General features: G+C 45.7%; 2 protein-coding genes across 2 annotated transcripts in view; one reads left to right on the forward strand and one right to left on the reverse strand.

Annotated features, from left to right (window-relative positions):
* Positions 1-151: 151 nt before the first annotated feature.
* On the reverse strand, positions 152-14121 carry Coq9 (coenzyme Q9). Its single transcript, XM_020164631.2, has 9 exons — positions 13991-14121; positions 11059-11224; positions 9772-9907; positions 4354-4496; positions 4063-4147; positions 2860-2964; positions 1411-1566; positions 1129-1182; positions 152-821 (listed from the first exon to the last, which is right to left on the reverse strand). The coding sequence occupies exons 1-9, from the start codon at positions 14058-14060 to the stop codon at positions 786-788; spliced, it is 951 nt and encodes a 316-aa protein (XP_020020220.1). The 5' UTR covers positions 14061-14121; the 3' UTR covers positions 152-785.
* Ciapin1 (cytokine induced apoptosis inhibitor 1) overlaps positions 14092-14370 on the forward strand; it is a 15677-nt gene continuing 15398 nt past the window's right edge. Inside the window, exon 1 of the mRNA XM_020164562.2 lies at positions 14092-14220. The gene's annotated coding sequence lies outside the window, so the exon portion shown is untranslated. The remainder of the gene's footprint in view (positions 14221-14370) is intronic.

Raw genomic sequence — 14370 nt, forward strand, 5'->3', positions numbered from 1 at the left:
CACCACATTACCATAACTGGCCTACAGGTATTGGGCAGCACCAGGGCCAGACTCAAGTCTCTTGGCTGCTAGGCTTCAGCCTTTGCCACAGCACTGCTGTCTCCTGCTGGGGTCTTAGATACCAATCATAGATGGAAACTACACAACTGGAAACTACTTCAAACATATTTATTATTTTTACAGATTCTAAATACACTAATAATTCTACAATGCATGCATGCTGGTGTAAAGTGCTCTGGCCAGGCTGAGCATCACTGTCCACCAGGCACCAGTCTTACGGGAGGCAGCTTTGAGAGAATCCATAGGATAACATCAAGGGACAGTGGGAATGACCTCCTGTGTACACATCCCTGTGCTGTTCTAGGGATGAACTGCCACCTTGTGGTAGCTTTGGATCTTGACTCTGGCTTGGAAGCCCAGAGAACATTTCTAAAAAGGCTAAGACACGAGCAAGGTGCCTATTGAAACCATGACAGGGAGGTGCTGAGTTTCTGTGGCTTGAATGCTTGGGTGTAAGCTTTGTTTTTGAATCACACAGCTGCAATGCAGAAAGGCGTCAGGGGGCCATGCCCAACAGTAGGAACTGCAGGAGTGGCTCAATCCCTGGCCACAGCCCTATCAAGTGCCCTTTGGTTTCCAGGTGGCTGTAGGAGTGACACCAGAGCCCTTCAGTGTGTTCTCATTAACATCCTGTTCCGAGGATGGCACTTCTTACTTGTCAAAGCCTTTTAAATCTATCTGCTCGCTCCTCTCCTTCCAGGCACTTAGGCTGACACGCCTTCCTCTCATCGACGCTGGTTTAGACCTGTCAAGTTCTTGAGCTGATACGGGATGGAAGCAGAGAGAGTGGTGAGGCCTTACCCTGCCTTTAGAACTCCAATGAGAAAGATGGCAGACATGGCTAAGATACAGATTCTTGACACACCAGGGGCCCAGAGTCAGTAATATTTCTTGATGCCAGGAAAGAAAGACGTGGGGCATTTGGGATCATGACATGGCTAAACCAGTGTCTGTCTTATTAGCTTTCAGTTTAAGGCTACAAAACTATGTGGCATCAGTGGACACATGAAAATAGCAAAAGGCCAGCGTGGAATGGAGATCGGCAGAGATGAGCTGGGCGATACTCACCGTTACTGCTGCACCCATGAGTCCTTGCACCAGTGCCTCTCCAGTGGACTTCACCTAGAAGGAGCATGGGTCAGTTCCCGTAAGCTCCCAACATTAGCTCTAAGGTGGGACAGGAAGGACAAGTCAGGAAGTCTATGAGCCACCAAGTGGAGTCAAGATGGCCCAGTGTACTGAGGGGGGAGCCTTGGACAACACAATCACACACGGGTGAAGTATGGTTAAGGACAGACTAGCCAGGCAAGATGATGTGCTGAGGTTCTCAAATGGCCAGTCCCCAACTACCTGCTTGGCAGTGTGGCCCATGTTCATGGCGTCATTAATCCGGTTTTCCAGGAAGCGCCAAGTGTCCTCGAAGTCTGGGGATGTGTCCTGCATCATCACTAGCTCTGTTGTGTTGTAGATGCCAGCCAGCACAGCACGGCGGGTGTACCAGTTAAACTGCAGAAAGACCCACCCAGCATGGGGCTGACCACTGCTCTGTGGGCCCCAGGAATTCTAAGGTAGTTCCCACCCAAGGTCTTGGGGACTCCTGGGCTCTCTCCTGATTTCTTCTTTCCTTCATAGAAACAAATAGCCCACTAGACAATAATGTTCTGAATTTATCTAGGCATCAGAATTGCTTGTGAGATTAAAATGTAAGCTTTGCTGCACATGGTGGTACACACCTGTAATGCTAGTACTTGGGAGGTAGAGGCAGGAGGATTCCAAGTTCAAGGCCAGCCTGGGCTACAAAGTGAGTTCTGGGTCAGCCTCAGCTACATAACAAGACTCTGTCTGAGGGAGAGATGGCCCAAACAATGTATGCACATATGAATAAATGAATAAACAATAAAAAAAGGACTCTGTCTCAAAAAGGGGAAAAAAAAGTCTGAGCCTAACCTTTTAGAGTTGAGTGTGCCAGGAACCAGTACTTCCATTCTGAGTCCCTGGGAGGCTCTGTAGTCAGCCAGTTATGACCAAACGTTAAGTGTCCTAGTCAGTAGAGTGAGGACTGAGGCAGGGACAGGTCACAAAACCTGGGCAAATCTCAGAGTTCAATCCCCCCGTCTTCAGAGATGCAGCTCAGCTGCTTGTGTTTTATTCCTTTAATTTCTTTGTTTTCTAATTTTGTTTTCCTGCTATCTCTGTTGGTGGTGTATTCCCACATGGAGGAAGCTTATTAAAGCACTTTGTTGTAAGTGTGGCGGAGTATCTGTGCGCCTCCTCTCCTGGATCCCACAAAGCGCCATCATACTTTAATTGCTGTTATGAAGGCTGCTTTGTTTTTTAATTTCCCACTAGAAATATGGTAGCATTAACAAGTCAGATATTTCCTGATGACTGTCATAGGGGGCTTATTGATCTCTTACAAAAGCAGGTTAAGGTGTGTGGGGGAAGGGAATTTCTTTTTAGGGCGTCTCCATGGGATTCTATTTTTTTTTAGTTTTTTTTTCAAAACCAGTCTCAGCAAAGATAGACACTGTAGAATTCTGCAGAATCTACATCTTAAGAGACAGAAAAGGAAATGGTTATAAAAAAGCAACCCAATCACAAATTTATGTTCAAATGCTGGTTCTTCAACAAAGATGACCTAGTTCCCACTCTGTCCTATCGAGAAGCTTTCCTCACAATTTAGGAATGACACTGCAGGCACCCCAAGGAGATTTGTGATCAAAGCAATTTCACAAACTTCTTGGAGAAATGCTTAACCCTAGCCTTTCTGGTGTCCTGGGGCCCGCAGAGAACACTCACATCCGTGGACTGGTCCCCAGCGTAATGCCACATGTCATCCACCATGCTGGTGAGCAGGCTCAGGCTGGGTGGGATGTTGTGAGGGAGCAGGAGGATGCTGAGGGCCTAAGGAGAGAATGACAGAGGAACAGGTACCACATGCAGGTAACAATAGCACATAGGGGGTTCACAGAGTGTACAACAGGGATGGTCCCATTCGGGTTCTCTGAGACCTACCATCTCCACCCACCAGCGTAAGCTCCTGGCAGCTAACAATCCTACAGCTGATGAAAGCCAGGGGCACAACTGCATCCTAAAATGGCCCAATCAGATTTTCCATCCCTAACATTTGGATTTGGGAATTATGGATAGCAGAAAGGTCTAGCCTGGTCTAAGAGTCCTGAAAGCAAGGACAGGGGAGGGCACCCCATCCTTTCAGTTAGATGCAGAGGAGTGGGGAGGTCAAAAGTAGGGGAGTCTAGGGTGCTGAATCAGGAAGGTAGCCAATGGCCCCAACAATGTAGAATCAGAGCTTTAACACAAGGGCAGGACTGACTTGGCTATGACCTCTCACACCTAGCCTGGGGTTAGGCAAGCTGCAAGTGCTTGAATGTATGTCAGCTGGATGAAAAGCATCACATGTGCAACAGTGCTCCAACTGGAGGGAAGACACTGGCAGTTTGAACCTCTCATTTCTGATGTGCTTTAACTCTGTACTTTTCAACTCAGAGAATGGCCCACACTGTGACAGGCTTCGAAAGAGGAAAAAGGAAGCTTCAGAGAAAGGGAAGACAGCCCTTGGAATGCAATCTCCTTCCCCAAGCACCGCGCTGACAATATGACAAGAAGTCCTAGTTCTTGAGATCTGGAACACAACAGGCTAACTGAAGCAAAGATGGCCAATTAGATCTTCTGACTATGCTAATCTCTTTCATGGATTCTTTATTAAAGACCTGGTGGCATGTTCAGGCCACTGGGTCCACCCAGGATATGAACTAATATGCAGGCCACTCCCAAGTCTAAGAACTGAGACATAGATGGCTTGGAGCTGCTCTGTTGGTACTCCCAAGCTTGAAACCAGCTCTGCCAAATGTATTAAGCCTTCCTGGGTTATGGAGGTTAGTGAGCTGACTTCTAAACTGTGCATAGTCCTCTGGGTGGAAGGTGCTGAGAATGAGAAATGTTAGTATTATTGTTGCTTTAGGGCCTGGATGTGGACTGTACCCGAGGCCAGTGCTCAATGTACGGGATCAGCATTCTCAGTCTGGTTTCCACTGCATCCCGCAGGAACTGGTCTGTCTTCCTCTTCCTGGAAGAGGAAAAAGAAAACAGTGTATCTCTGGGTACACTGCATACTCAGCTCTGGGAAAGAGGGTCTCTAGCTCCTGAGGGAAACCATCAGAACTGGCTGCTTGGCCATTATGCCACTTTCTTTTGACTCTACTTGGATTGGCTCCATTAGCCTGAGTCCCCCATCCTCGCTGCTGCCCTGAGCAATAATGCCATAGGACTTACTCTGCCTGGCCCAGCTGCACCAGCTTCTGCTCCTCTTCCAGAATGTGGGTAAGCTGAGCATTGCACTGCGTCACAAAGTGCAGGATCAGCTCACTGCCATCATCCCCAAACATGCTGGCTGCTGCACTGGAGAGTCCCAGAGACTATAGAAGGGAGGGAAGACACAGATGAGTGGTAGGCCAGTGCAGTGGATGCTAGTTGCCTGTTCATCATTAAGGCTTCTTCCCATAGCAGGGGCTTGATTTGCAGTGGGACCCCTACTCTTCACTTCTTGAACTCCTAAGTTTTCTTTGAAGCTAACAACCACCAGCTCTTCATACCCCACCAAGCATTTGGTGTGTGGGCAAAGCACAGCTCCAGGCTTGGATGATGAGCTTAGTGACTGGCTCAGAATGGGCAAGGGACCCAATGCAGGACTACTTTGGGACCCTCACCACTCATACTGAGGGGAAAGCCCTCAGTGTGGGCTGCCAAGTCATGTTTAGTCCCGTGGAAAGGCCCTGAGAAGGAAGCTCAGACAGGAGGCAGAGCAAAGCAGAGGTGGTGAGGAGCACAGCCTAGGAACACTGTGTCAGAGTTCCCTCCAAAGCTTTCTATAATTAAATGAGTAAAAACATTCCCCTTCTAGCATAGGTCAATTAGAATTAGGTTCTGGCACTGGAACCCTGGAACCTGGGATGGGGGTCTCAGGATTATAGGAATGAGTCACAAGCCCCCAACCCCCTTCCTTCCTCCTGTCTGTCTACCTCCTCTCCCTCTTCTCCCTTCCTTGTCTTTTTTGAAATAGGATCTTTTTATATAGTCCAGGCTGGACTTGAACTCATGATCATCCTGCCTCCACCTCTCAAGTGCTGGGATCTCAAGTGCACCAACACACCCACGCAAAACTTTTCTTAATGAGTTGTCAGGGGATTAACAAAGCCACAGAAACCCTGCACTATTCCTGATCCATAGCAATCACTGAGCATCTACCAGAGGCAGAAACCTGACAGCAATAGGAGACAGCAGGACAGGAACAAAAATATATTAAACATGAACTCCTCCTGCTGAGAGGGGAAGCTATCTTTATGGAAGACAATTTGGCACAAGGACAGAGCTGCAGCAGCACTGACACTAGGGTGACAGTAATGCTCACTGCAGGTTACACACATTGCACACAGTCTCTATGCACCTTCACGGCAGCTCTTCAGATACGTGTTAGCACCACCCACATTTTATATATGAGGAAATGGGGCTGAAAGCTCCTCCTCAGGAGGCAGGAGGATCCAGATCAAAGCCTGTCTGGGCTACACAGCAAGATCTGTTTCAAAACAGAGAGAGAAAAAGCTTTCATCCACAGGCTAATCACCTAATAGGCAGGCACGTATGCAACAAGAACATCAAAGATACATATACTCTCTGGGCCAGTTGTCATTGTCTCAGCTCTATACCTGCCCCTGCAGACTTGGACTGCAATGCACACCATTTGGCTAGCTACCTGTGGGTCCCCAGCGAGAGGATGAGGAAGAAGGGACCTGAGATTCCTGGGAACAGTATCCCAGGAATGTCTCTCCACCCCGCCCTGGCAGCAGGACCCAGTCTGCAGTTTTCTCAATATTTGAAGCACTAGTTTCATCAAGCCACCATCCCTCCCAATTCTGCCCCAGGTGGGGTGGCAGTCCCAAAGGACTCCCCTTCAAGCATGGAAACACCTGCACCAGCTCTTGATTCCTCTCCACAGGGCCTCTCCTTCAAACCTAGTTTTAATCATTCCACATCTTCCATTTGTTCTCTTAGCGCTGGGACAGGGCTGCTTCTTGCAGTGCTACCTTCATAATATGGCAGTTTTTTGGGTTTTTTTTTTTTTACTTCTTTGTTACCTGGTTACCAACTTTATATCTAGTCAGCAACTTTTTTTTTTCTTCTTTTTGGTGGGACTTGGGTTTTAACTCAGGGCTTCATACTTGCAAAGCAGGCATGTGTCTACTGCTTGAGACACACCTCCAGTCCATTTTGCTCTGGTTATTTTGGAGATGGGGGTCTTTCAAACTATTTGCCTGGGCTGGCTTCAAACCGAGATCCTCCTGAGTAGCTAGGATTACAGGCATGAGCCACTGGCACTTGGCTTTCCCTCTGTTCTATTAACTCCTGTGGTTGTTTTCTCCTGACTGAAACTTGAGTGATAGGGTCCCTGAAAGAGCAACTTCACTTCTTGAAATCTGTCCTTAAGAATTAATCAAAACTGTATACAAATATATTGTACAAACAGGCCTATGATATAAAAAAATTGGAAAAATCCAAATGTTTATCAACTGAAGTTGAGTAAACACAAGAGATAAGACACAGTCACTATGAAAGAAGACATTCAGTGAGAAAAGTCAGTTAACTGTCAAGATTATTCAGTTTAATCTGATTTTTCCAAACAATCCTGCTAACTTCTTTTTGTGGTATTGGGGTTTGAACTCAGGGCATCACACTTGCTAGGCAACCACTCTACCACTTGAGCCATGCCCTCCCCCCACAATCCTACTAATTTCTGTTCTCTACTTCTTTCACCACTTTCTGTAGTGTGAGCCTTCTCTACTCCTCAAATCTTTGTCTCCTCCCACCCTTTCCTAACCTCAAGTTCACAGGCAATCACAACTACTTCAGAGAAAACAGAAGCCATCCTCTGGGGACATTTAGTTTCTAAACCAAATGTGCAGCCTTCTTCTCCAACTCTACACCTATTTCACCTAAGGCCAGTCCTTCAGGTCTCGTTTCTCTTGCCTTCAAGGAGGCTCATGCTTTTGATTTTGCCTACCTTTTCTTGGACCTCCACCCTCGCTCATGTTTCTCTACTCTTCCCACGAGTGTTCAATCATGCTCAACCTTCCATCTTCTTCCTCTGGCTTGGCACGTTTCACAACCAAATGCTGCTCCTCTTCCTTACATTCTACTCAGCCTCAGCACACTGATTTGTGCAGCTAGACATCTCCAGCATGGGAATGTTCTAACTTTTTGATGGCTCGTCCTGTCCTACCTACCCCACCCTTAAATGTCAGTTTCTTTAGGGTTTGCACTCCTCTTACCAAATTACCCTTGCCTTGGGCAATCTCGCTGTGGCCAGTTTAGTTATGACATACATAAGGTATACCATCCAAAGGGGTATCACTAGTCCCATGATCTCCTCCAGTTCCATACCTGTATGCTAAACACCTCTATGTGTCTGACTCAAAGACTCCTACACAATAAAGATCAAGACTACTAATGACAAAACGAAGAAAAAGAAAAGACTATGCTAATGATCCTTCTCTAAACCTGCCCTCTTCCAGTGACCCAACTCAGAAAGTGACACTACCACATGCCACACATGCATACTTGAACTCTGGTGACGTCTTGCCACTCCCTCCTTTGTCCAATCTATAGTCAAGGTACCCACTAATATCATCACTGCCACTGTTCTAAGCCAAACCATCTTATCTCTTCTGGTTAATTGGTGGCAGGTCCCGATGAGTCTTTCTGCCTACTATTCGCTTTCCCCTAGCAATACTAGGTAATGTCAATTTTAATCCTCTATCTCCATTTGTTCCTACAATAAAAGCCTAACTCCTTAGCACGACTTCAGGGTTGGCCTGATTTCACCTCCCCTGACTTTTCTCCATTGTACTCACCATCTTGCATCACTCTACTTGAAATTTCTCCCACTCTGCACACACTACTTCTCTATCTTGACTTGTCTGTCTCAGGCCTCCTCCCATACCAGATAAAGCCTGCTCCTTCCTCAGTTCTCAGTTCAAAAGCCCAAATTAGATCAGGTGTCTCCTCTGTATATCCCATTCAACCACTATATATTATTTGTCTTGACACATTTGAGAAGTACATATATCTGCATGTATTTGGTTAGTATTCTGGACACGGAAGTTCAACCAGGGCAGGAACTGTGTCTGTCATCACCAATGTCACGTCCTTAGGACCTGGCACAGTGCCTAGTGCACATTATTTAATCAAAAAATATTTAGAGAATGACTAGTACAGCTTTTTAAAAACATTTAAAGAGTAGGCATTGAAATGTTGATAGTAATACGCTAATAAAAAAGATGTCCATAAAAAATGAAATGTTGATAGTAGGATGTTTGGTGTGATTTTCTTTTTTTCTATGTGGTGCTGCAGATGGAACCCAGATAATTTATTCTTACATTCTTTTTTGTAGCTGTTTGTATTCAAAGTTTTTACAATGTCCATATCCAATGGAGCAAAGTTTACATAGTGGAGCAAAGTTTACACATTTGACTCATATGACCTCTGTTGAGAGACAGGGAGAGAAGACAAAAAAGTAAGTTTAATTTAAATTAAGGCAGCAAACTTGCCCTTTGTGCAAAATGTTCTGCAGCAAGCTCGGGCAGACAGACTTGACTATAATTCCCTCAATCTGTTCTCAGACACTTATCACAGGATGGTATCTGGCTACACTGGATGATTCTGGACAGTGGCCTACACAGAGCCTACTGCTTACTCTAAAGTAGCAGTCTGTTAAAAGCAGGAAGAAACACTCGTAGGTTATTCAGAGAAATACAGTGTGGTGGTCTCCAAAACCCTTATGGACTTTCAAACACCAAATCTCATTAATTCTAAAACACACATCTACTTTTTCATTTAGGAAAAAAATCTATGATTCATGGAATTTATGACACGTCATAGCTTAATAGGCAGCATTTTTTAAAATTGATGCATTAAAAAGAGTACTTTCTTTGAAGTATAGTAGTGTATACCTGTAACCTCAGCATTTGGGAGACTGAGATAGGAGAACTGAAAGTTCAAGGCCAGCCTGGGCTACCCAGTTAGACCCTATCTCAAATTAATTAATTAATTAATTAATTAATTAAAAATTTAAAAAATAAATAAATAATGCAGCTTCTTACAAACAGTGGCATCTTAGAGTGAATGAAATATGGCAGTTTTGATCACATTCTTGCCTAACAGGCTTCCTTAGAACATAACTCTCAAGAACCAACTCTGGGGCTGGTGGAGTGGGTGAAGTGGTAGAGCACCCGCCTAGCAAGTATGAGGCCCTGAGTTTAAACTCCAGTACCACCAAAAAATAAAAATAAAATAAAATAGGTGGGGCACCGGTGGTTCATGGCACCTATAATCCTAGCTACTCAGGAGGCAGGAACAAGAAGATCACAGTTGGAAGCCAGCCCCAAGCAAACAGTTTTTGAGACCCTATCTTGGAAATACGGGCATGATAGTGCATTGCCGTCATGAGTTCAAGGCCACCCTGTACTACATAGTGAGCCCATCTCATCCCCTACCACCCCCTAAAAAAGCCATTTCCATCAACGGAAAGAAAAAAATGCAGAAAATCCTGTGAGGAGATGTGAGCAGAGCTGGGAGGCCCTCTGCCTCATGACTACAGGCTGATTTGGGTCAGGTTGACATGGTTTCACCTATACACACCTTGGCTCCTTCAGCAATGGCTTCTGCCGTCCAGCCATGGGCAGGCACGAACTCTAGAGCTGCAGTCAGGATACGGTGCTGTAGTTGCTCCTCACTCTCATAGTCCTCCTCCTCCTCTCCACTCTGGTCTGTGTACCTGAGACACCAGGACAGAGCCCAGCATACTTCATCTCACAGTCCACTGCCTGGCTGCAAAATGAGCCCAACCGGAACCCAGAGGCCCTGGATTTCTCCTAAGCACGTATGAGAGGAAGTTCACTTCTCTGCAATATATCATCCTTCTCCTCCCACAGTCAGAGAAGAAATCTGGAAACTTGAAGGCTTGTTATGTGCAGGTGGTGCTCCTGCAGCAAGCACCCGGGGTTTCCTGCTTACAGGTTTTCTTCTTCCATGCCTGCCCCAGACCGTAACTCCATAGGGCAGAGCAATGGTTCTATTACTCGCAGAGTGTGGCACATAGTAGAGCCTCAAAAAATATTTGTTGAGTTGAAATGAAAAGCACTTTAGTTAGGAAGCCAGAAAAAATGAGCACTCTAATTACACACTGAGGAACATTCGATTTCCAGTGGCAAGATTAAGAAGAAATACCAGATCCAATGGAAATGTAAATTATTATCTTTCTGGAAGGCAAGTGACCCCACAGATTTAACAAAACTTTAAACATACCTTTTTTTTTTTTTTTTTTTTTTGTAGTGCTGGGGATTGAACCCAGGACCTTCCACTTGCTAGCCAAGCATTCTACCACTTTGAGCCATGCCCCCAGCCCTATAGGTGCAAATCTCTTGACTCAATGTTCCCACTTCTAAGGAGAAGCAAAGAAAATTTAATAGTCATCAATAAGATAGGTTAAGTAAAATTTGGTCCATTCATTGCCAGAAATGTTATACAACCACTGAAATAATGTCCACAGTGAAAGATGTTAAACATGTCCTGTTGAGTGAAAAAACAGGCTCTGGAACAGTGTGCAGAGTGTAACCAATCATTTATTATGTACATTTATGTATAAAATATGCTTACAGAAACATCAGCAAGGCAAAAATGTTATCAGAGTAATGTGAGTGTAATCGCAGGTAATTTTTGTTTTATTTTGTGAACTTCTCTGTATTATTTAGATGCCTTAGAAGGCAACAGGCACCATTTTTACAAAAACAATTGGTACTTTTCAAAGACAGCCTTAGAAAGGATGGCAGGTGGGGGCAGGGAGGAGAGATAAAGTGCAAGACAAACAGATAGATACCCAAGCATGCAAATGGCCAGAAGTGGCTGGATTGGAGTTCTGGTACCTACCTGGGGGATGGACGAGGAGACTCAGAATTGGGTTTTCCTGCCCCCTGTGCCTCAAAATGCTGCTGAGAAAAAGAGGGGGGAGGTTGCTGCTTCTGCTCTTCTGAAGACTTTAGTCCCACAGAAGCATGGAAGGCACGTGACACCAGCAGTGGTCGGCAGCGGGACACTGAAACAGAAACTGACCTGTCAGTCAGGGTTATTCACCAGAGAAGCCCCTTTGTGAACAGAGTGGCAATAAGAATGGAGAAAAGGAAAAACAGGGCAGAGACACCTTTCTAACCATTTATCCCAGGGTCCCCCGCAGAAACCTTGGGTAAATTGGAAACCTTGAGACATGATGTGGTGGCAAAAGTCATAAGTCATGAAACCGAAGACCTTCCTGGCTTCTTGGCCTGTTTCTGTGTGGCAATAGACAAACCATTTCCCTCAATATACAGATATTGATATCTGCCTATTTAAAGTAATAGTCTCCACTAGCTCAATGAGAATATTGTGAGGCCCAAACAAAAAGTTAAAGTGACTTGAAAAGGTTTCGCATTTATATGTCTGGAAGAGCACTGGAGGAAGAATTATTTTGAAACACCGTCTCGATATGTAGCCCAGGTTGGCCTGGAACTCTCAATTCTCCTGCCTCAGCCTCCCAAGTGCTGGGATTACAGAAGATTCTTTCCTTGACCAAACTCTAGTCAGATTCCTCTGAGCCATTTAGTAACTCAGCCTCACCTTGGCTTAAGCATACATTAATGCAGTTTCACTCAAGGCCTTAACACTAAGATGACTCTAACCCTCTGTAAAGTGTCTGCCTAAGAAAACTCAATGCTGTCAACAAGTTTTACTATTTGTTCCAGCCAGTACCAAGGGAAGACAGACTCCTAACTTCAGTAATGGGGCCTAACATTTCATTAACTCTTTGTCATTTATCAAATTCCTGATTCTACTAATCCCCTCTCCCTCATTCTTTTTCCAAAATGCCCAGTTACACCTCCATGAGATAGACTCTTCCTTTCTGAAATAGTTGATGTTATCCAACTATTAGCCAATCTATCCTTACAGCTGGGTGACGGTGGCTCTCACCTATAATCCTAGCTACTTGAGAGACAGAGATCAGGAGAATCATGGTTCAAAGCCAGCAGGGGCAAACAGTTCTTGAGACCCTTCTTGAAACACAAAAAAAGGCTGGTGGAGTGGCTCAAGTGGTACAGTGCCTGGAAAGTAAGTGTGAGGCCCCGAGTTCAAACACAGTATCACCTAAAACAAACCCTATCTTTACCATTTTAACCAGGGTCTTTGACAGTTCTTTAATTTTGTTGCCCAGTAGTATCCCAGTAAGAAACATAATTGCTTTGTTGATGGATAGCTGCTGTTTTAGTGCTCAACAATTTTAAATAAAGATGCCACAAATACAAATCTTTTTTGTAGACACATGCTTTCATTCCTTTTGGGTAAATACCTAAGAGTGGATGTGAGGCTACAGACATTACTTCTACTAAATATTTAATCTGGAGCTTTGAAGAAACACAACTAAAAGACACTCATTAAAAAAAAAAGTCTATACATCAGGGTGTGGTGTTACAGACCTATAATCCCAGCACTCAGGAGGCTGAAGTAGGAGGATCATGAATTTGAGGCCAGCTGGACTACATAGTGAGTTCCAAGCCAACACAGGCTACATAGTGAGACTCTGCCTCAAAAAAAAAAAAAAAAAAAAATCTATAGAATAACAGGGAACAATGATTTTTAAGGAGCTGGAGAGCTGGAGGCATGCTCCTGTCTAGTAAGTGAGAGGCCCTAAATTCAAATCCCAGTACTGCCAAAACAATCAGCACATGAAAAAGAAAACCAGAACAGCATTTATAAAAACATCAATATTTTGGTATATTATTTTAGTATAAATACAGCAGATATCTGTTAAACTCTGAAACGGTAGGAAAAGGTTCCACCGTATGACTGTGGAACTACTGCAGTTCATGAGAAATTTTGAGGTGAAACATAAGAAAATATGTCACTTGCTATATCCAGTCAATGCATCCCACATTGGGTGTAAGGTGACTTTGCTTTTCAATTTATATTAGTGTATAAAGTTTCCTCTTTTAATAAATGTGTGTTTTTAGAATAAGCAGATCCAGAAATAAAAATACTGAGCAAGACTGATCATGGTGGCTCACATCTGTAATCGAAGCAACATGGGAGCCAGAGATCTGGAGGATCGCGGTTTGAGGCCAGTTGGGGCAAAAAGTTAGTGAGACCCCACGTCAACAAACAAGCCCAGTGCTCGTGTACCCAGGTACGCGGGTGGTTCAGGTGGGAGGTTTAGGTAGGAGGATCGCGGTCTGAGGCCAGCCGGAGACCCTGCCTTAAAAATAACTAAAGCAAAATGGGTCGGGGGTGTGGCTCAAGTGGTAAAGCGCCTGCCTAGCAAGCGTGAGGTACGGAGTTCAAACCCCAGTATCACAAAAAAAAAAAAAAAAAGAAAGAAAGAAAAGAAAAGCCCTGAGCATAAGGCGACAAAGGTGGTAAGAGAGGGTCATGTCAAAATTAATGAAGTGGCGCGGAAATGATCGGTTTTGGGAAACAATGGACAGGACGCTCTGTGTGAAGCGTTCCCAGCAGTCCCTGGAGTGATGGCCAAAAACAGAGAATCGGTCTGCGATGGCCAGTTCTGCAACTCAAGAGCCCTGTGACCTTGGTGGCGCCCTTCTCTGAGGTTCCGTTAACCCTTGAAATGGGGATGACAGGCCTTGTCCCGCTGCTCAAGAACGGAGACCAAAGCCGGCCAATTAAACTCGCGACCCAGGTGGCTCAGTGTCCATGTCCTTCACCTCACCTTGCTAGCGAGCTGCCGCCACGACCTTTTCCGCCCCGCACCCAGCCCAGGCCGACAAGCAGCCCCTTCCCACATCTTCCCGGCTCCCGGGCTCGGCAGCCCCCTCACCAGGTAGGCACCGCAGCTGTAGAATCCTCCAGCCAGCCAGGCCCAAGACGCCAGACACCGCCGCCGCCATCTTGGAAGCGGGCACGTGTGCAGACGTCAACGACGCGACAGGTAGCGTCAGGGCGTCTGCGTGGCCGCTTCCGCCCTCTTGACGCGACGCAACTTCTTCTCGCGAGAGGAGGGAAACGAGAAGCCGGCGGCAGCGGAGAAGCACGTAACCTAGGCGGCAGGTGAGCACCCTCTTGGTTACCTGAGCGCTCGACCTTTTTCCCAAAGGTCCTCTCCCTGCCCACTCTTGTCCTGTATCCTCTCGTTGCCTATTGGCAGCCCAGTCTTTCAGTGGGAACGTAGCCACGCCGCCCCGCGGAGAGCCCCGACGG

Source organism: Castor canadensis, chromosome 15, assembly GCF_047511655.1.
Source record: "Castor canadensis chromosome 15, mCasCan1.hap1v2, whole genome shotgun sequence".
Taxonomy (NCBI): Eukaryota; Metazoa; Chordata; class Mammalia; order Rodentia; family Castoridae; genus Castor; species Castor canadensis.